Source organism: Phyllopteryx taeniolatus, chromosome 5 (genome assembly GCF_024500385.1).
Source record: "Phyllopteryx taeniolatus isolate TA_2022b chromosome 5, UOR_Ptae_1.2, whole genome shotgun sequence".
NCBI lineage: Eukaryota > Metazoa > Chordata > Actinopteri > Syngnathiformes > Syngnathidae > Phyllopteryx > Phyllopteryx taeniolatus.
In genome coordinates, this window is record NC_084506.1 from 33145124 (window position 1) to 33164987 (window position 19864).

Sequence of the window (19864 nt, forward strand, 5' to 3'; positions counted from 1 at the left end):
ACGGCGCTGCCTGACGCCGGCTGCTCATTGGTCATTCGCCGGCGTGACAACGCTGCCAAATCGCAAATCACATGACAGTGCGTTTGATCAAGTCCCGCCTCCGCCTGCACGCTGGCTCCTCATTGGTCAACCGCCGAAAATTGGAGGCCTTCGTGTCAGCACTTGCACATTTGAGCACGTTGAGCAAAAAAAATAAATACAAACGCATCTCAAGGCGGAAAGAAAAATTAATCATTTTAAACATGTCTCACAACATGACTAGGTCTACACGATAATCCAAAGTTTTCAAATCATCTTATTTGACCATAAATGTATTTCATTTGACAATCTATTTACCAAAAAATAAAACATTCTCCTATCTGAATGTTTTTGAGGACAAAGCATGTCAGTGAATTAAACCTTTGTCCTTCACTATTCTGCAAACACAGTGCTCACTTTTGAATAGAGAAGGCTACGACTTCTTTTATTCAGATTACTGGATGAGCAGTGCAAATAAGTCATTTCTTTTTATTGCCAAAACATACGGAGCAGTGGAAACATGCAAAACATTCCAATTTAAGAACAAAAACATCTTAGTCATGAACTATACAAACAATTATGTACACATTTACATTTCAAATTCATTCGTCGTCCTCTTCCTCGGCTGGCAGCGGCCTGGACCTGCACGCACGTATCGAAAAAAAAAAAAAAAAAAAACATTTACACAGCATTCAATCAGTCCAACATCCCTCGTCAAATGACGACAATCGACATTGGCCTTTTGATCCGAGCTCAACATGAAATGTTTCTACACATGTCCTTGTTCTTGAAATGTCATTCATTATCATGAAAGACATCAGATGCGCAAAGTGAGGCACTAACGACAAAGCCCGTGCGCGAAGGTGTCGCGGCGGAGAAGACCCCCCCCCCCCCCCCCCCCCCCCAGCCATCGAAAATCAACGCGCGGCAACGTACTTCTTGCCGGTCTCGGACACGCCGCTGCCGCCGGCCTCTCGGTCGTCCGCCTCGTGTTCCTCGCCGGGCTTCCGGTTCTCCTTCTCCGGCTTCCTTCCGGGACCGCCGAAGAAGTCCCCGATGCCCTTCTGCCAGGTGGGCGTGGGCCGAAGGCACACGGGATTCCCTCCGGCGTACTTGTTCTTTGCTGGGGGATTGGACAAAACTCAGTATCCCGCGTGCCCGCCCGGGTAAAAGCACAATCATCAAACACACGAGGAATTGACCTCAGGCGGTCGGAGCCGCTCAAGCGCGGCAACAGACGGCCACCATGACAAAATATACAGTGGAACCAATGGCGCCGATTCCCAAAAGACAAATTCCAAATCTTTCTTAAAGGATAAATGGCCATCAATAATAACAACACACCTCAAGCTAAAGAGAAGTCAGTCAGTCAATCCGACCCCCACCGGCTACAACGACCAAAAGACAGAAGGTCTGCACTAACTTCATTAGCAGTAGCTTGATAAGTCGGACAGGCAAAGCCACTAACTGATGGCTCAAAAGACCATTCGTCACTTTTGAACGTTCCGTTATCAACAAAAGGCACCGGCCAGGGAAGCAACAGCACCCCCAAGTGGGGGAACTCAGGACTGACAGTGAAGTGTTGATGCAAAGCTGAAGCTCCTCTTATATTGCAAATAATGAAATGTGATTTGATTACTGATATCTGTTAAGCTGCGCTACTTGTTCTCTGGCATTCCCGTCGCCACTTAATGAACAAATAATATGCAGAACAACAGTCTTGGATTGGCGATGAAGATAAATTCAAAATTACACAATAAGCCAAGTTTAGATTCAAACGAACGACCGTTATTTTTGTACCTCCAGACTAGGTACAACATCTACACCGCCGCCTTCTCGATCGATTCGGCAGCATAATTCAACGTATCATCTGGTCATCTCTCTCCATTTGTTCTCGCAGAGACGGTTCCACGCTGGCCATTGTTGTTGCGGAAAGGAAAGGGAAAAACGGCTACCGGAAATGGCCCACAAAATGCAGAGGAAACTCCCCCCTGTGGCGTCCTCGCCAATAGCAGCCGTAGCGAGGAGAACTGCAGTACGTTTTCAAAACAGCGCGCGTGGGTTGCGCTGGAATATAAAGGCAAACTGCGTGCGGGACAGCCGCAGTGACGTCAGCGCCAGTATAAAGAAGCCTTAACGCTTGTTCCTGACCTCTCAGGTTTCGACCGTCTTAGATCTCCCCCCGCCCGACGCATTTTTTGGGTACGTGCCGCCGGCCGGCGTCACCGTGAGATTCTCAGCCGTAACGATCAAAGCGGAACCCCGGTTGTGGCAGTAAGGCTACTACCCCCGCGGGGAGATTTTTCAGCAAAGCGGCCGAGCAGAGCTGCGACGGCGCGACCCGGTCGGTCCCAGAAAACGCCCAAGTTTGTTCTTCCTTCAAGACGGCACTCAGGGCAAACTTCCAAATCTTTCACGGCACGCAGCATCCTCGCCGTGACGTCCCTTGGCGCCTGACGTATTACGAGCGGGAACGTCTCCCGAATCTCAGTAACGCTTCATGTTGCCCTGTGTAATCTCACCTTTAAGTTGAATATAGATTTCCTCCCTTTTCCCTTTGATTGCATTTTATTTTGTACTTGTGCAATTAGAAATGAAACCTGACAAAATACATGGGACTGTGCTCTTTGTGTTTCTTGGATCAAAGATTAGAAGCGCTAAAGTCTCGGAGAACTACCCAAATGGCACGAGCGTCGCAAGCCTTCAGAAATGAAGGATTTATGGAGGTTTTGTCGCCACGCGGTGCCCATTTTAACGCTAAAGATTGTTCACTAGGTAATACCGACACTTCACTTTATCTGACGAGTGGTCGCGGGACGTACCGCCGGCGGTCCCTTTCGTGATCTTACAACAAATGAAGTCCATTTATCGAATAACCAATTCACACTGCAACAATTAGAACAAAAACGTACAGCGCGATAAGGAGCGACGAAAGGGTACCAGACCGGTAACGCCGATACCGTGACGATTGTGCATATGATCCAGAGAGTTCTCAAGCACGCCAGTAGACGGTAGTAATCAACCAATACTTTCAAGAGTATCGTAATAAATGTGCGTGCGTCTGACCGGGAGTGGTCGCCTGACCGGAGGTGGAAGACGACGCGGCGTTGGGCGCGCTGGAGCCCAGAGACTTCCTGGGTGCAGAAGCTGCGACAGCTGCAAGCAAAAGGAATAGAGTTGAGTAGGAAATATCGGCTCATCCGTGCATCTCAATATTCAATGATCGATTCTCATGTGCAAATGTTTATTTTCAGCGGTTTTATTGCTCAAAAATATGACTAAAACGTGAAGTGGCATAACATGTACGTTCACGTGGGCATACAAATACATATTTAAGAATAGTCAACAAGGTGAATGGACTAAAAGCAACTACTGCAATATTCCATCACAACTTACCAAAGACTCAAAATCGAAATGTGTTGTTCTTAACAATACTCAGTCCTCATTTTTATTCTTTGGCTTTCAACTATTGTTTTTTTAACGTTGCTATTAATGTATGGTTTTAATTGATCCTATGTTTAACTGTCTTTATTTTTGTAAAAAAAATCTACAGCACTTTGTGTGCAGCTGCGGTTGTTTTCAAGGATTAGTCGAGTAGAAAAACATTCAAGATGGACATTTTCTTGATCTTACAAAGTCTCCTCGTAGTCAACAAAAGTGGCGAGTCGAGTCAAGGTCTTTGGTAACGGGACTTGTCGGATCGTTTGATCAAACTCAACAAGTTCGGTGCGCCTGGACGAAAATGGGCGCCAGGTCACTCCACAGAAAACCAATTATCGGCAGACGTCAAAGGAAAGTGTGATTTGGCGGACTTTTGCTTTTTCCATTTGTTACGAATGTGCGGGCGGCTGACGCAATGACACTTCAGCGAGGAACACGCTCGTTCCAAAGTTAGGACGGTTTGGTTCCAAGGCCCTTCTTTCTTAGGGGACGATTTACCTTTCCTGTAAGATCCGGGGACGCTGTCCGCTTTTGTCCGCACCATCTTCACAACCAGAAAGAAAGAAAGAAAGAAAGAAAGAAAGAAAGACGCCAAGACGCGAGCGTTGTTGTGTGAGAAGGTTGAAAAGGTTCACGTTGGCTTCCCGCCTCTCTTCAACCGCAACAACGGACGGGGCGGGAGGTTTCTTCTTCGTTGGTGTCGCCGCAGCTCGGCTCTCTGCTGCCCCCCCCCACGCATACGCCGGTACTGCTGATAAACCTTCCTTTCACCGGTGACGTCCATTCGCTCGAGTTTCACACGATGACCACATTCTAACTGTTCAACATTTGTTTTGTACAATTAAATTCACCGGTGAATCCGTGTGCGGTCATAAGCGCATGTTCGAAGCGTGTGAGTCAAGTTGACGGACCTTTGAAGGCGATTATTCGCCTTTTGTAAGGATTTGTCCCTCGAGGCTCTCCGTAGTGGCGGCAGCTGCTCGTTCTTCAAGCGTCTTCATCAACTTTGTCCCAACAGACAAGAAAAAAGGTTCGTTTGCCACTTTTTCATCTTCCGCGGGGCAATTCGAGGCTTTACGACCACTCGCTGACACTTAAGTGTCGTTGAACACGGACAACTTTGAAAGTCGCTCGTTGCTCTGCTAACTCTTTCCAAAGGCTGGTTTGTTAGCTCTTAGCTGCTAGCCGCCTACTTTTGCAAACTTTCACGACGTTCGTCGTCCGTAAAGGCAACCTTTTCTCTTTTCTTCCTGGAGGAGGTTCTGGATTTTCATCTTTCCGAAGTCAGATCGGTGTCACGGGCTTACGCAAGAAAGGAAAAGTCAAGTCAACACGTGTTGATGTTTTCATGCGACAAAGTGTGAAAGTTGTTGAGGCCCAGCTGACAGAAATGTTGACAATATTATCAGGCATGGCAGAAGCGTCCATTTTCAAGCAAATGCGGCACTGTTCATTGTTTTCCCTCTCTGTTTTCTTGCCGAATGGGTTTGAATGGGTCTCCCATTTTAAACGGACATTGCAGAAAACGCCAAAACACAAATTGACGATGATTTCACTGCCTTGTTTGGTCCGTAACATCCGTCAGATGTTCCCAAAGTCAAAGCCGATGTTTGCAAATGACATTCTGAAGATTTGAAGTCAGTGACATGCATTCTCGAAGTAGTGGAATTGTTGCAGCGTTCGTGGTTTTCGCAGCCTCCGAAACCACGTGACGAAAATGAGTAGTCGGAGGTGATCTTGAAGTAGTTTTTTTCTTCATAAATGCTCGACGGTCGCAGTGTTGTGGTGAAGGGTCAGAGGTGAAAGGTTGTGGTCGTCGCGTGCGCAGGCAGGCGGGAGCGGCGGCCATGGACGACGCGCTCAGCAGGCTGGCGTCCACAGGGGACGTGGTGAAGATCTGGGACGCGGATTCCATGACGCTGCTGGAGCAGTTCAACCCGCACGTTGGCCACCAGGTGGCGCGGGCCTGCTGGACCTCCAACAGTATCCTCCGCAACACTGCGCCTTTGGGGGGGGGGGGATTCGATAGCCAGTGAAGTGAGCACCGATGATCAGTACCGATATTCTGCGTTTTCATGCATATCGACCTTTAAAAAAAACCCGAGAGATGAATTTAAAGCTGGCTAAAATTTAGGCAACTATTTATTTATTTCATGCCTGACCATTGCTGATTTTCAATAGTTTTTTTTAGGCTGATGCCGATTTTACGATATTTGGCAGACTAGCGTTCCGATAGGCTACTTGATTGGTAAAATATATATGAATGAAATAACTTCTTTACCAATAAAGGTCTGAATTACAGGCAGAACATTTGAATGTTTGTCCTTTACTATTTGTTTAGCGTAACAACAGGTTTTTTTTTTTTTTTAAATGATTGCTCGAATGTCAGTATCTTTGTCTAAATTGTACTGCGTTGTTATGTAAAAAAGAAAAAAATCGGCACATAATTGACCGATTTGTCATCGGTCCAGCCCTAATTTATTCATTTCAATTTTCAGTGAACTTTCTACCAGATGCTTCCGACCGTGGGAACTCACTGTTTGAACTTAAAACAAACACAAGATGACTTGAACACTTCAGTTCTATTGACATTTCAGAACACTTGACGAACTACAAAACGACATTTTTTTGGTTGACATTTTCACTGAACTTTGGAAGCTGAGCCTGCACGGTTTGTCAGAATTGTTGAAAACAAAGATGCCTGACCCTAAGATCGCAAACAACAACTTTAACATGCTACAAATCTGGATTAGTATTATTTTTTTTGGGATAAACATATGCTTAAAAGCTTTTAAGCCCAGTCAAATGTTGGAATTTGTAATACTGAACACTAGACTTTACGTCGATCCGATCGGTGTTATCGGTACCGGCCGATAATTAGCATGTTCGGCCGATCGGCTTTCATGTCGTAAGTCGCTCCGCGCAAGGCGTCCGCGTCTTCGTCGCGTATGAATCCAAACGCTAGTTTATTTGTAGCCTCGTCACGTGACTTGTTGCGCAGTACTGTAACGATCTGACGGCCAATAAAGTTTTTTCAATCTTGTCGGTGAAAAAAACATGTCGTCGGTGTGGCACTATTTTGCGCTGTCTCAGACAAACAACACGTAAGTTATTTGCAGTCGCGAGTCCATCAATGCGTACGGAAGGACCGGAAAAAACACGCGGCTCTCTGTGTGAACGTCGGCGACGGAAGGAAGGAATTCAAGTGGCAAGCGAAGGCGCCGGCGTCAAAGCGCTTTGTGCGTTTTTGTTCCTTGACCTCCGACTGCCGCAGACCAGCACGTGGTGAGCGCCGGCAGCGGCGGGGACAAGCTCGCCGTCACCGGTCTCAAGTCTCCTCGCGCGGCTCTCCTGGAGCTGGCCCACGGGGTGAGCGAGCCGAACCCGAAACCCACGCCCTGTCGCCCTGTCGCCCTGTCGCCCTGACGCCCTGACGCAGGTCTTGTCTGTCGCTTCCAGAAAAGACAAACGCGCGTCAGTCTCAGCTCGTCTTCGCAGCTGGTGGCCAGCGGAGGTCTGGACCGCTGCGTCCACATCTGGGACCTGAAGACCGCCAGGCTGCTGCGCTCGCTGAAGGTCAGACGGCGCCGCCTTCTTCGTCCTCCTCGTGTTCGCCGTTGTGTTCTTCGCGTTCGTTCGAAGACGTGGTGTTTTTCGGTTTTTGCGGTTCAGGATCACACGGACGAGGTGACGTGCGTGGCGTTCAACTCCAACGACAGCCTGGTGGCGTCGGGCTCGGCCAGCGGGCATCTCGTCCTCTACAGCCTCACCACCAACACGGTCTGCAAACCCTTCGGACCCGGCGGCCAGCAGGTGGCGACACACGCAGACTGACCTCCTCCTCCAACTATTATTCTTATTATTATTGCTTCTCCCGCAGCTTCCTTTTCTCCTTTTGTTCATCTTATCTTTCTTGTTCTTTTTTCCTCATTTTCATTTGAATCTTCCCCTCCTCCTCCATCTTTTTATTTGTCCTCCTTCCCCACCCGCGCGACGTGATGTTTTGGGGCGCGCGGGGCAGCCGGTGCGCGACCTGGCCGCGTCGCGGCTGAAGCGCTCGCTGCTGGCCAGCGTTTCGGACGACGGCTCGCTGTCCTTGTGGGACGCCAACGCGCAGAAGGAGCTGCACGCCTTCAGCGGCGCCCACAAAGCGCCCGGCTCGGGCGTGGCCTTCTCGCCCGCCAACGAGCTGCTGCTGGTCAGCGTCGGCTTGGACAAGAAGATCGTCTGCTACGACGCCGCCAGCAAGATGTGAGCTGCCGTCGCAATAGTATCGTTGCACTAGTATCGCACTAGCGTCTGTTATTCTATTAGCACGTAGCACCAAAATGGAGGCAAACTGGAATCTCGTCGGTTGTTCAATACGTGAAACATGTTCAGCTACAAACACACGCTCATCAACCAACACGCACAAATACACCCACTTGCGGACTGACTCACACACACACACACACGTAATGGACCGATACACACGGACAGCCACACACGTACACAAACATGCATGCACACCCGCTAAACAGCCATCCATCCATTTTCCGTGCCGCTTACCCTCACGCGGGCGTGCCGCCGCCTATCCCAGCATGCTGCGGGCGAGAGGCGGGCTACACCCAGATCGACACAAACACACGTACACAAAACCACAGAGCAACACATCCAAATTAAACACAAAAGACGTACACACAAACACATGCAAGAACAAAAAAAACGGCACAGAAACACACACAGATAAATGCGCACAGGCCAACACAAACCAAAGCATGCGTGCGCATAAATACACACGCCGAGAAATATATAGACACAAAAAATACATGTTTACAAAAACACAAACAACACCAACTGTGACCAACAGAAACACACACACACACAGACTGTGCAAAAAAACAACAACAACACGTACGCAAAGGCACACACTGACCAAGTGGCAACAAAAAATGTGAATTCCCAAAGACAAATGCAAAAGCTCTCAAATCAATTGAACACGCACACAAAGAGGCCAAAAACCTTTGCAAAGGAACCTCCTCGACGACATCGTTGACCGTTTGTGTCGCGCGCAGCATTCTGCTCACGATCCGCACGGAGAGCCCGTTGACGTCGGTGGACTTCATTCCGGACGGCTCGGGTCTGCTGGCGGGCTCCGCCCAGGGTCAGATCTTCCGCTACGACTTGAGGAACAACAGCGCCCCCACCGGGGTGACGCCGGCGCACGACACGGCCGTCACCTGCCTGCGCTTCCACTGCGCCGCCCCGAGACACAAGGTGGCGCCGCTCGTTACGGCGGATTTCGATTTCGATTGTCTGGTCGAAGTCCCGATGAATTGTTTGAGCCGGAGAGTCTCTTTGCGGCGATCGCGAGTCGGGAATCTCTCCGATCCAATCCCCGATCACTATGAAACCGAGTTTATAGAGTAACCAACCGCTAATCCAATACGTCCTAATCGCTATTTTGGGTCGCAAATGAAATTGTTGGCAAATTACGTCAGCTGACTCTCTGGCTGAGACGATTCACGGAGGGAGCGGTTGTGAGCGCAGCGTTTTTCTTCCAGTCGGGCAAAACGTCTTCGTCCAGGGTTTCCGGCCCCAAGAGCTCCGCCTGCAAGCCGTCCGGCGGGCATCTTGGCCCCGCCCCCGCCCCCGCCCCCGCCTCTCGCTCCTCCCCTCACATAAACGCAGGTCCGTTCTCCTTGATTCTCGACGCGTGACGCCCCAAGGCGGAGCTCGTCTCTCAGCGTGCGTCGTTCCCGGCAGGTGGCGCCGGAGCTCAGCTGGCCGACAGAGACGCGGCCGGTCAGAAAGGGGCGGAGCCTCTGCCCGCCACGGAGAAGTTCAGCAGCGTCGGACGAAATAGCCTCGACATGTTTTCGCCACTGCGACAAGGTAACGGTTGTCGATTGTATTTTATGATTCTTGATTCAAGAAAAACTGGACCTGATTTCCAAATAACATATGATGCAGTTGCTTCTTTGCTCCGTAAAGCCCGCCACGCGACGCGCTCCGACCCGATTGGACCAGACTTTTTGTATCAAAAGAAGCCTTGCCGATTGATTGACGCGCCCCCGCACATTGTGCGATGTACGTGGTTGCCCGCCCGGAGTGAGCCTGTCGAGGTGTTTGATGGCGAATATGCTGTTGTATGTTTCTAAGATGGTCGAATAGCTAAGAAGCGGGTTGCTACAGAGGGAGGACGTTGGCCAAAACAAAAGTAAGCGTGTGTCTAGATAGTCGAAAGGTGTAACCTTCCCAAAAAATGACGCTGTCCGGCTCCCGATGGATTCAATGTGAAACGCAAGCGAGCGCGACATACGTGACGTGTCCGACTTATGTCGGCGTGACGTGTCATTGTGCCTGACGCCCACGTGTGACATGCGCAGATGCAGCCAGTCCGCTGGCGAGCGCCGACGAGACGTTCGCCGCACCTCAAGGTTCGTCACGCCGCGCCACGGCCGTCGTCGCCGCCGTCGGTCGCTAACGCCGTTGTCTTCGTTTCCGTAGCGACCCCGCCGAGCGAGGAGGCGGGGCTTCCTCAGCCGCCGGGCCGCGGTAGTCTGGACATGTTCTCGCCCCTCAGGGAAGGTCGGGCGGCCGGCGGGGACGGCACCGCCCGCGGGACGGCGTCGGCGGGGCCGCCCTTCCGCCCGCGCTCGGCCTACCGGACGCCCTCCATCAGGGAGGAGGAGCCGGACGAAGCGGGTGACCCCGCGGAGGTCGTGACCTCGACGACACTGTTTTTCAACTCGACAACTCAACGGGAAGTCGTCTCAAACGTAAACGGAAGTTGTTCCTGATCTAACAGGCATCGACGGGCGTCTCGCCCAGCCCGGAGGGGGAGGGTCCGACTCCGCCCACCTCAACTCAGCCGGCCGATCGTCACCCGGCCTCGCCCTTCGCTCCCGAGCCGAGCGCGAGGAGAGCCGACGGCGTTCGAGCTCAGCTCGACTACGACTCGCCCGCCGCCGCCGCCGCCGCGGCGGGCCCGACGCCCCGTGGGGCAGACGGGCGCGGGCGGGACTCTTCTCCGGTGGCGGCCGCGGGCGGCGCGAGCGCTCCGTTCAGCGGCGTCCAGTTGGACGTCATCACCGACATCATCCGCCGACAGCTGGACGAGCTCAGGTCAGGCGGTCCGCTTTCACTTCCTGTCGCGCAAGTGTGGAAAAGCATGGAAAGGGTTTCCGACGCTCTTACGTCAGCTGTATTTTCCAAAACAAAATACATGTCGAGATCGATCCGTGTTTGAATGTATTTTTTTGAATAAGGCGCTTGGAAGCGCAGCTCCAGTGTTTGTGTGAGAGCACACAGCACGATACCCTGGTCTCGGTCAATACTCGATTCCGATTGGCTCAGAAAAATCCATTGGGGTACGTTCTCATTTCAAAACAGGAAGAGGGTTTCAAAACAGGGTTACGATTCGAAGTAGGGTTTCAAAAGAGGGTTAGGGTTCACAGTTTGGTTTCAAAAGAGGGTTATGGTTCAAAATTGGGTTTCCAAACCGGATTAGGGTTTCAAAGTAAGATTTCCAAACGGGTTTGGCTTTCCAAATGGGGTTAGCGTTTTGAACGTAGGGTTTATAAACGGGATTAGTTTGGCAAAGTACGGTTTCCGAACGCGGTTGGGGTTTCAAAATAGCCCATTTCCAAATGGGGTTAGGGTAGCAAAGTAGGGTTAGGTAAAGGTGGACTTGGTGTGAAATGTTTGACACGCCCAACTCGGTGGCAGTCGCAAATGGTTTTTTCGGGGAAAAAGTCCAAAAGTCGTCTTGTGGTCTGGGTTTGCTCTTGATTTGCATGCGCTCCATTTCGTGGCTGGAATCTTCTGGAAACGATTTGGTGACATCATGGAATCGAAAGCATCAGAATGATACGCTCTCGTCGATTTGCAAATGTCACAAATGCTTTGAAGTGTGCACTTTGGCGTGGCCACCTTGTGACTTCCCGCTCGCCGCCACAGAGACGCGTGCCACAAGGACACCATCAACCTGCAGGTGGAGATGGTTCGGCAGTTCTGCATCCAGCTGGTGAGGATTGACGATGATGACGATGACGATGATGACGATGACGATGAAGTCACACGTGTGCGTCTCGCAGAACGAGTTCCACGCGCTGATGTCGGCGCAGTTCTCGGCCCACGAGGCCCTGCTGCGGGAGAACGAGCGGCTCAAGGAGGAAAACCTTCGCCTCAAGACCAACTACTGAAAACGCTCCTTTCCCTGTATTCCAATAAAATGTGTCATGTGATCAGCACGTCAAATTGGAACTTTACTGAAAAGACCACGGTTGATGCGGGACGCCAGAAGTTTGCGCTTGACGGACCATCCGAGATGAATTAAAGGGAGGAAAAAACTCAAAATGTGAAATGAGACCAATCAGAATCTGAATCATGTTTACTCGCCAAGTAAGTCCAAGGAATTTGTCTGCGGTCGTTGGAGCCGCTCGAGTGCGACCACAGACGGTCCATTGACAGATGACAGAGAACGCTTTGGAGACACAAAGACATTGACAACCAAAAAAAAAAAACATGGTATGAATTTCGAGTTCATTTAAAGAATGGAAAAAAAAAAAGGATCATTTGAGGTCAAAGATGTGTATACAGTCAACCCCCGCTATTTTGCAGTTTTTCATTGTTCCGCAATACTTTGATTTCTTTTATTTTTTGAAACCAGTGAAGGCATTTGACCGTACGGGTCGTCTCTCCGGGAAGCAAACACTATATTTTGGACCGCATGTGTTATTTTTAGATTATTTGTTTGTTTTTTAGCCATTGCTCTTGCACTCACTCTCTCAATATTTTCTGTTTAAATGTGTGGGTATTGTTTTTAGTGTGTTTGAAGAACTTAACCCCATTTCAAAAAACTTTTTTTTTTTTCCCACATTTCTGCAGTTATTTCTATATTGTGGATTTTCACTTATTGTGGCGGGGTCTGCAATGGAGGGGGGTTTACTGTATACACGTGTGTGTGTATGTATATATAGAGAGAGAGAGAAGTATGATTATACTTGATATATATTGAATTTCCCCTTGGGATAATCCTTAGAAACAATTTTAATAATCAATCTGTATAATATTTTCCCATTAATTGATGAATCGTGTAAAAAAAAAAAAAAAAAAAAAAGTTAATTAGCGCTCCTTTATCAAAAATCAGGACTTCACGACGCTTCATGACTTTTTACGGCGCAGAATCAATTGACGATTCTGTTCCCGTTTTGGTTCGTAACATCGGTCAGAAAATAGGCCATAATGTCCACCATTGATTTCCAACGTCAAAGCAGATGTCAAACTCCGATATAATCCGTCTGCTTTCGTGAAAGATGACAGAAATCGGACAATATTTGCGGAATTTGGAGGATTTGGGCCCTTTTAAAATGAACGACGGCTCGAAACAATTCCTCCCTCCTCCGTTTTCTGAAGCGCTTCTCCTACTGACGGGTCACGTGTGGGCCGCTGACTTCGGGCAGGAGCCGGCGAACACCCTGAACTGGTCGCCATCTTATTGCAGGCCACAAATAGAGTAACAAGCATTCACACCAATGGACAATGTGTTCATCTTTAATGAACCTCGCATGGATGTTTTTGGGATGCGGGAGGAAAATTGCAGAGAGGGAGCGCCAATGCAAAATGGATCAAATCAAATGAACGTGAAGGGTAGAAACATCTCAAATGTTCCAGGACTCAGAATTGCAACGGTCGGATTTAAAAGCCATCCGAGTGCGTCGTACTTCATCCGTTTCCAGTAAAACAAAAACACTAATTGAAGAATACAAGCAAGCGCATACAGGACACGGCTAATAAATGCCGTAAACAAATATTTGCTATCCAGTGCATACTGTTGTATTTTAAAGATTTTATACTTCATAATGTTAGTTAGGCGAACAGTGGACAACACTGACCTCACAGTTTGAGGTTGCAGGTTCAAATCCGGATCCGGCCTGGCCTGTGTGGAGTTTGCGTGGGTTTCCTCCCACATCCCCAAAACACGCGTGCTCGGTTAATTGAGGACTCTAAATTGCCCGTAGGTGTGAATGCGTGCCGATGCTTGTTTGTCTCTATGTGCCCTGCGATTGGCTGGCGACCGGTGCAGGGTGTTGCTCTCGCCCGAAGCTAGCTGCGATAGGGATCCGGCGCGCCCGCTACTCACCTGAGGAGAAGCGGTATGAAGGAATAATGTGAGTCCAATGTCTAATAAGGTGAATAATAAGAGTTGGGCTTTTATTAAGAACGAATAAAAGACGAGAAACAAACACAGCAATAAAAGACAGAGGTCAGAGGTCGGCCAGGTTGATTCGGCATATAGGGCAGGTGGTGTTCTCCTGACAACAACAAACAAATTACAAGAAGAATTTCAACAACATAACAACCATGGCGGGGCAACAGACTCTTCAAATCATTTTCTACAAAACTCAAATCCATTTTTTCCTCCCTTTGCACCTTGGGGGGGGCGGGGGGGGGGGCCATTATCCAAAAGTTGAGGTTTTTTTTGTTTTTCTTTTCTTTTTGCGTGATCTCTCCTGATACTAAACAAGCTTTGAAACCGTTTTTAAGCATTATAGAATGTAGTCTTTTTTTCTTCGGGGATAATGCGAAAACAAACGCGTCCTCTTGGGAAAACGTCCCCCGATAAATCCACATTTGAAATCCGCGCCTTTCGTGACGTCGACTCGTCAGGCGAACAAACGTTTGTCATGCTGACAAAAGGGAAAAGACTTTGAATCGGCCCTTCCAAAACAAGCAAAGAAAATGCACAAATAGAAACGGATGATTATTCAGTTCCCGGTTCAGTGGCCAAGATCGGTCGGAAAAGTGTCAAGAATGTTGATGATTGGTTGGCAAATGTCTTATTTTGGAAAAGCGCCGAGCTAATCAGTGTGGAGGGCAACAGGAACGGGAGAATATTTCCTGTTGAGAGGTCGCAAATTGGGAAGATTTGGACATTTTCGAGTCTGGAAACGCTCGAGTTGATTCCCCAAATCGTTGCGGATTCATTTGATAATCAGCGAATTGTTGCATCTGCAGCGCAGCTCAGCGGCTTTATCGGATCAGGCGGCCGCTGATGCAGACCATCGTTCGGGAAAGAATCGATTTTTAGGATGCGTAATAAATGACGGCTTTCGGGGTTCACAAGAGGTCGGCCGACAAAGATCCCCAAAAGCGAGCGCGCTTTCCAAAACTAGCCCCTCCCTCTCGGCGGCGTGAGCGGAGACGACCTTCGACCTTTCCCGCCGGGCTTACCCGCAGCCAGCGGTCGATGCAGCCGGCGTGGTAGTCGTGGAAACACGGGAGCATCCTCAGCGGCTCGCCGTCGTCGTAGTCGCAAAAGCAGATCTGACACCTGCCGGTCAAAGCGTCGGGTCAGGACCGCGAAGGCGGGCCGAGCCCGCGAACGGCCGACTCACGTGGCCGCGCCGCCGCTCGCCCGGAAGCGCTTGACGGGGAAGCGAAGGATGTGGGCTTGCGTCAGCTTCTTGGGCGCCACGGCGCCTTGGCGCTCCTCGAACGCCAGGAGGGCCTACGGACAAACGCGACGGGCCGCGAGTCACCGGGAAATCTCCGCAATATTGTCACATGACCCGAGACGGCGTCCTCACCTCGTAGTTGTCCCCGGAGAAGTCGTCCGCCGGGGGGGCGGCGTCCCTGCGCCGGCGGCCCGGCGGGTCGGCCTGGGCGACAGGACGACAGCTTCGGGTCGGTTTCATTGTGTGGCCGGGCGAGATTTGCATTTCATCTTTTTTGATATTTCACTTTTTATGTTCAAAACAGGCGGCACGGCGGTGGGGACAACTGGTTCGAGCGTCTGCCTCGCAGTTGTGAGGACCCGGGTTCAATCCCCGGCCCCGCCCGCGTGGCTTTTCTCCGGTTCCCTCCCGCATCCCAAAAACATGCGTGCACGTTAATTGGAAACTCTAATTTGCCCGTCGGCATGACTGTGAGCGCGAATGGTTGCGTGTTTGTATGTGCCCTGCGATTGGCCGGCGACCGGTTCAGGGCGTACCCCGCCTCCTGCCCGATGGCGGCCGGGACGGGCTCCGGCACGCCCGCGACCCGGCGGGGGGAGGAGAAGCGCGACAGAAAATGGGCGGATGGATGGATGGATGTTCAAAACATTTGCATTGGACGAGTACTCGAATGTCTCGAGTATTTCAAGTACAAAAAATGCTGGAGGATTTTTGGGCGGCTGTGAGATGCGCTTCTTCCATTGCTTTCGCGCCAGCCCTCGCACTCGGATACTGTCGCTATATACGCTAGCCGCCGGTTCGATTGCGAAGCTCGACGGCGCGGACGAATTTGATCGGAGGGCCGCGAAATACGCGGCGACGACGCGGCGGCTGGCAAGTCGTCGTCAAGTACGACAAAAGGAGACGAAGAGGAAGAAGATGGCGACGACGTCAGCGAAGACGAACGCGAGAAAAGAAGACAAAATATTGCGAAAGCCTTTCAGAGCGAGCGGCGAAGCCAACGGCGGCGACGTCACGGAAGAGCGCAAATGGGCGAGTTTGACGTCGGCGCGATTTACGAGCATCATCCCCTTTACGCTTCCCTCCCACGCCCCCAAAACGCTCATTAAAGACCAACAAATTGTCCGTCGGTGTGCTCTTCGCTTGCACACGGATCGAATAGAAGTCACGTAAGATCGCGCGATGTCATCAGAACGACGACGACATCGCCACCGCGGCGGAGACCGCGTGCTCTACTCACCCTGCGATGAAGATGATGTAGGGTACGATGACGAAGACGATGCGACTCCGCGTCCTCTCGGTCGAAGCGAGCCTGCGTGCGCAAACGGGAAGTCGTTAACAAGCGGCGACGCCGCTGTCGGGCGGGCGGCGGGCGCCACCTGCAGGCTTCGTGCCAACGCTTCGTCTTCCTCCATCTGCGCCGCGCGAACCCGCGGGCCGCCGTCGTCGCCGATGACCGCTTCCTGCGCCGCCGCTGCGCACAGACACACACTTCCTGTAGCAGCCTTCACCACCATCATCATCATCATCATCATCGCGGTCCAACTTCTTGGCAGGTTGGCGTTTCCCTTCGCGCGCCTTTGACGGAAATTAAGATTCGCCTATTTTCTGTTTCGACGCTAATGCGGCGGCCAAAGCCAGACAGGTTACGTTGGCGTCCTGGTGTCACGTTTTCCGCTTCTTTTTTCGGGTTGTCTTCTTTTCAGATTGGGCCTTCGTCAGCACTGGAAGCGAATTTCTCTTGACGTGAAAAAGAAATCTTGGCAAATAAAATTATTATTATTATTAAGTGAGTTGAAGGACTGAAACGATACAACAAATAACTCCTATTGTTCAAAGAAAAAATTGTAGCGTGGAAGCTGGACGTTACTGTTGACTTTTGAGGGCACACACACAAAATCACAGATACTACAGTGGAAAGCGAGAGGATGGCGACCCCAAGTGGACATCAAATCTAATATACATGCACGTTTTGTTCTTTAATAATGCAAAATCTATTTTTAACCAACTACGCGACAACAATGCTTGCCAAGTATATTGAAGCGCGGCACAGTCGCCGACCGGCTACCACGTCCGCCTCGCAGTTGTTGATTGGAGACTCTAAATTGCCCGCCGGTGTGCAGGTGAGTGCCAATGCTTGTTTGTCTCTACGTGCTCCACTCGACCGGTTCAGGGCGCACCCCGCCTCTCGCCCGAAGAGCGGATGAAAGAATATTCAATCCAACTTCATTTCGACAAAAGTAGTGCTTTGCTGCCGTCGCGTGGCTTCTATAGGAATCGGAGGCCACGAGTTGCTGCCGTAGCTTTGCTCATCACACCGATGGATGCTTTGTTCATCTCGTGGGATACAAGATTTCTTTTAGAACTGGAACTGAAGGGCAAGATCAAAGTTAACAGTGACTCGACAGTCGCCATGGTAACGGCGTTACTTTACCGAGCGAGGCGGAGTCCCGCTCGCCGCTCAGCCACTTCCTCTCCTCCGCCGTCAGGAAGGACAGCGAGTCGCACGTCGTCACGCGGGAGGGCGACGAAGACGAAGACGAAGACGACGACGACGAGGAGGAGGACGACGACCGGCCGTCGACGGCAAACGGAGCCGAGGTGGGCGCCGGGCCGGGTCGCTCCGACGGCGTCGCCAGCTTCCTGCGTTTGGACGGCCCGGCGGCGGGACGCCGGGCCGCAGCCGCCGCGCGCCGCGCGGTCACCTGCGGACGTGCGCACCAGAAGTCAGGCGGGCGCCGCGTTCACACTTCAACTCCATCTGTGCCGCGCAGGCCGGCGAGTATTCCCTCCGAGGTTCCGTTGGCACTATTTTCCCAGTGGCAGCCAGGGTTGCCCCAAACCTTTAGCGCGCTGAGGTATTCCCGCCCTTTTGTCCTCGTACTTGAGGTTTTCCCGCCTCGGACGCGCGGCACGGAAGGTAGACGCCGGGCGGCTCGGGAGGGCGAAAGAATCCCGTCCGAGTCGGCATCGGCGCGGGGGGGCGGGCACGTACTGCCGCTCGACAAATGTTTGAAATTCAAAATTTCTTATTGGCTCAGTGAGACTGGAGAATCGGAAGGATCTTTGTGTTCGGGAACTTTCCGCTGTCGGCGGGTTCCGTTCAAACCGGGCTCGTAGCAAACGCGAGCGCCGTCACGGCAGATTACGGTTTCCGCGGACCGGCCGATCCCGGTCGACGGAGACTCGAATGTTGCTCCTCTCTCATCTCCGAACGGCTTCGCGCCACACGTGCAACGGGAGGGACTCAAACTGTGCGCCAATGGGAAGGGCGCTCTTGTACGTTTGGAATTTACAAGACGTTTTCCTTTGGTCAGGTAGGATTTGATTGTTCGTATTAGTTGAGGTTTTGTTGTGAAAGCGCAATCCAAATGGATTGGAGGATGAGCAGAAAGTACGTTTGGGACTCACCGGGCTGAACGCTTCCTCTGCACGGCGTGTGCGTCGTCTGCGCTTGCCGAGCTGCGGGCTGACGCAAAACAACAAGCACTCAGAAGTTGCCAGAAGTAAAACAACAAGCACTCTTAACTTGTACGCATCCAAACAACCATCTCGAACACAGGGGCCCTTCGGTTTACAAAATGACAACGCCGTCCCCAACGTCATGTTTTGTTTTGGGGCATTTTCAAACAAATAAGTCCGACTGTCATCGCGACAAGTGCGTCGTAAATCGAGGAGCTGCTGTGTCGTAAGCTTCGGTACGGACACCCGAGGCCGCGCTGGGCCCGCCGCTACCTGGGGGTCTCCGGGACGACGAGCGGCATTTTATCCAGGAGAAACGCTCGGTCCGCTCGCTCGTCTTCAGAATCGCTCGAGTCGCGCGACTCCATTTTCAACATTCCCCATCCACTAAAACGCAAACAACACAGACTCTCGGTGACCTTTTTACATGACCATACGACATTTCATCGAGCGCGACGACGCTGCTTTTACAAAAAGCCCGCCCGCTACGTTCAAATAAACCCGGAAGTGCTAGCCACTAGCATCGTTAGCACGGAACGGTCCAAATAAGCAACACGCTATCTGACAAATGTGACATACTTACCTACACTAGTTCAAGGGATCAAGTGATGAAGAACGTAAGCGTTAATTTTCTTGTTGTGTTAGGAGTGAAAAGAGGAGTCGAGAAATTAAGAACAATGTCGTTTGTCGCACATGAACAGACAGGAAGTAAAAAGATAACTTCCGCTGTCAGCCCGTCAACTACCGAAACCTTTCGTGTTATCAAATGTTCCTCGCTCACATGTTGATTGTCCTTTCACAAACACAAACAAACAATATTGTCGTGATGCTACGGCTCGGGTTGTGCGACGAGTCATGAAGGGGGCGTGTCCGAGAGGCGTGCTTCATTTGGGGGAGGGGCCGGAAATGATGACGATGAGTTTATTATTTCACGTCGACACAATATTTGGTCAAACTTTTTTCCCCAAGTACCACAACCACCACCATATTGCAACGCATCACACATTAAGTGGCCTAAAATACAGTTGCCTGTGATTATACACTTGGCCAGCAGGTGGTTTCGTGTGCCCATTAAGGATAAAGAAATGGATCATCATTACAATCCTTACTCGAACCAATGGGCGAAGTGTTACGATGCCTCACGAAGCTTCATCCCGCCATCACTACAGAACAGTTCAAATGAAAAAAGCAGAATACCCCAAAGCTACACGTTCGAGTTCGACAATATGCAACAGCTAAATGTGCTCGTCAGTAAACACACCACATAAAGGTTCCGCCTAACTTACTCTCGAACGGTGATGACGTATGTATCATATCCATCCGTCCATCCATTTTCTGAGCCGCTTCTCCTCACTAGGGTCGCGGGCATGCCGGAGCCTATCCCAGCTCTCATCGGGCAGGAGGCGGGGTACGCCCTCGACTGGTTGCCAGCCAATCAATTAGAGTTGTCAAAAAACCTAGCATGCCTGTTTTTGGGATGTGGGAGGAAAGCGGAGTGCCCG

General features: G+C 51.0%; 3 protein-coding genes across 10 annotated transcripts; 1 reads left to right on the plus strand and 2 right to left on the minus strand.

Moving 5' to 3' along the window:
- Nucleotides 1-482: 482 nt before the first annotated feature.
- Nucleotides 483-4148, minus strand: pclaf (PCNA clamp associated factor). Its single transcript, XM_061775137.1, has 4 exons — nucleotides 3958-4148; nucleotides 3085-3174; nucleotides 955-1141; nucleotides 483-660 (listed from the first exon to the last, which is right to left on the minus strand). The coding sequence occupies exons 1-4, from the start codon at nucleotides 4001-4003 to the stop codon at nucleotides 621-623; spliced, it is 363 nt and encodes a 120-aa protein (XP_061631121.1). The 5' UTR covers nucleotides 4004-4148; the 3' UTR covers nucleotides 483-620.
- A 186-nt stretch (nucleotides 4149-4334) lies between these two features.
- nedd1 (NEDD1 gamma-tubulin ring complex targeting factor) lies at nucleotides 4335-12289 on the plus strand. Of its 5 annotated transcripts, XM_061775127.1 has the most exons (14): nucleotides 4336-4489; nucleotides 5288-5442; nucleotides 6734-6828; nucleotides 6919-7035; nucleotides 7132-7272; nucleotides 7481-7710; nucleotides 8514-8715; nucleotides 9003-9129; nucleotides 9205-9333; nucleotides 9828-9878; nucleotides 9949-10160; nucleotides 10250-10566; nucleotides 11401-11467; nucleotides 11538-11690. In XM_061775127.1, the coding sequence occupies exons 2-14, from the start codon at nucleotides 5307-5309 to the stop codon at nucleotides 11643-11645; spliced, it is 1932 nt and encodes a 643-aa protein (XP_061631111.1). In that variant the 5' UTR covers nucleotides 4336-4489; nucleotides 5288-5306; the 3' UTR covers nucleotides 11646-11690. The 5 variants fall into 5 exon arrangements, with proteins under 5 accessions (XP_061631109.1, XP_061631112.1, XP_061631111.1 ...); XM_061775125.1 differs by having other exon boundaries at nucleotides 4335-4489; nucleotides 11401-12289; XM_061775126.1 differs by having other exon boundaries at nucleotides 4351-4489; nucleotides 5238-5442; nucleotides 11401-12289.
- A 1341-nt stretch (nucleotides 12290-13630) lies between these two features.
- Nucleotides 13631-19785, minus strand: si:ch211-59o9.10 (uncharacterized protein LOC561841 homolog). 4 transcript variants are annotated; one of them, XM_061775134.1, is made up of 9 exons: nucleotides 19649-19746; nucleotides 18312-18369; nucleotides 17335-17605; nucleotides 16280-16374; nucleotides 16141-16212; nucleotides 15033-15104; nucleotides 14841-14953; nucleotides 14677-14776; nucleotides 13631-13757 (listed from the first exon to the last, which is right to left on the minus strand). In XM_061775134.1, the coding sequence occupies exons 1-9, from the start codon at nucleotides 19729-19731 to the stop codon at nucleotides 13710-13712; spliced, it is 912 nt and encodes a 303-aa protein (XP_061631118.1). In that variant the 5' UTR covers nucleotides 19732-19746; the 3' UTR covers nucleotides 13631-13709. The 4 variants fall into 4 exon arrangements, with proteins under 4 accessions (XP_061631118.1, XP_061631117.1, XP_061631116.1 ...); XM_061775133.1 differs by lacking the exon at nucleotides 19649-19746 and adding exons at nucleotides 18636-18749; nucleotides 18950-19269 and having other exon boundaries at nucleotides 16141-16374; XM_061775132.1 differs by lacking the exon at nucleotides 19649-19746 and adding exons at nucleotides 18636-18749; nucleotides 18946-19264 and having other exon boundaries at nucleotides 16141-16374.
- Between the last annotated feature and the right edge of the window lie 79 nt (nucleotides 19786-19864).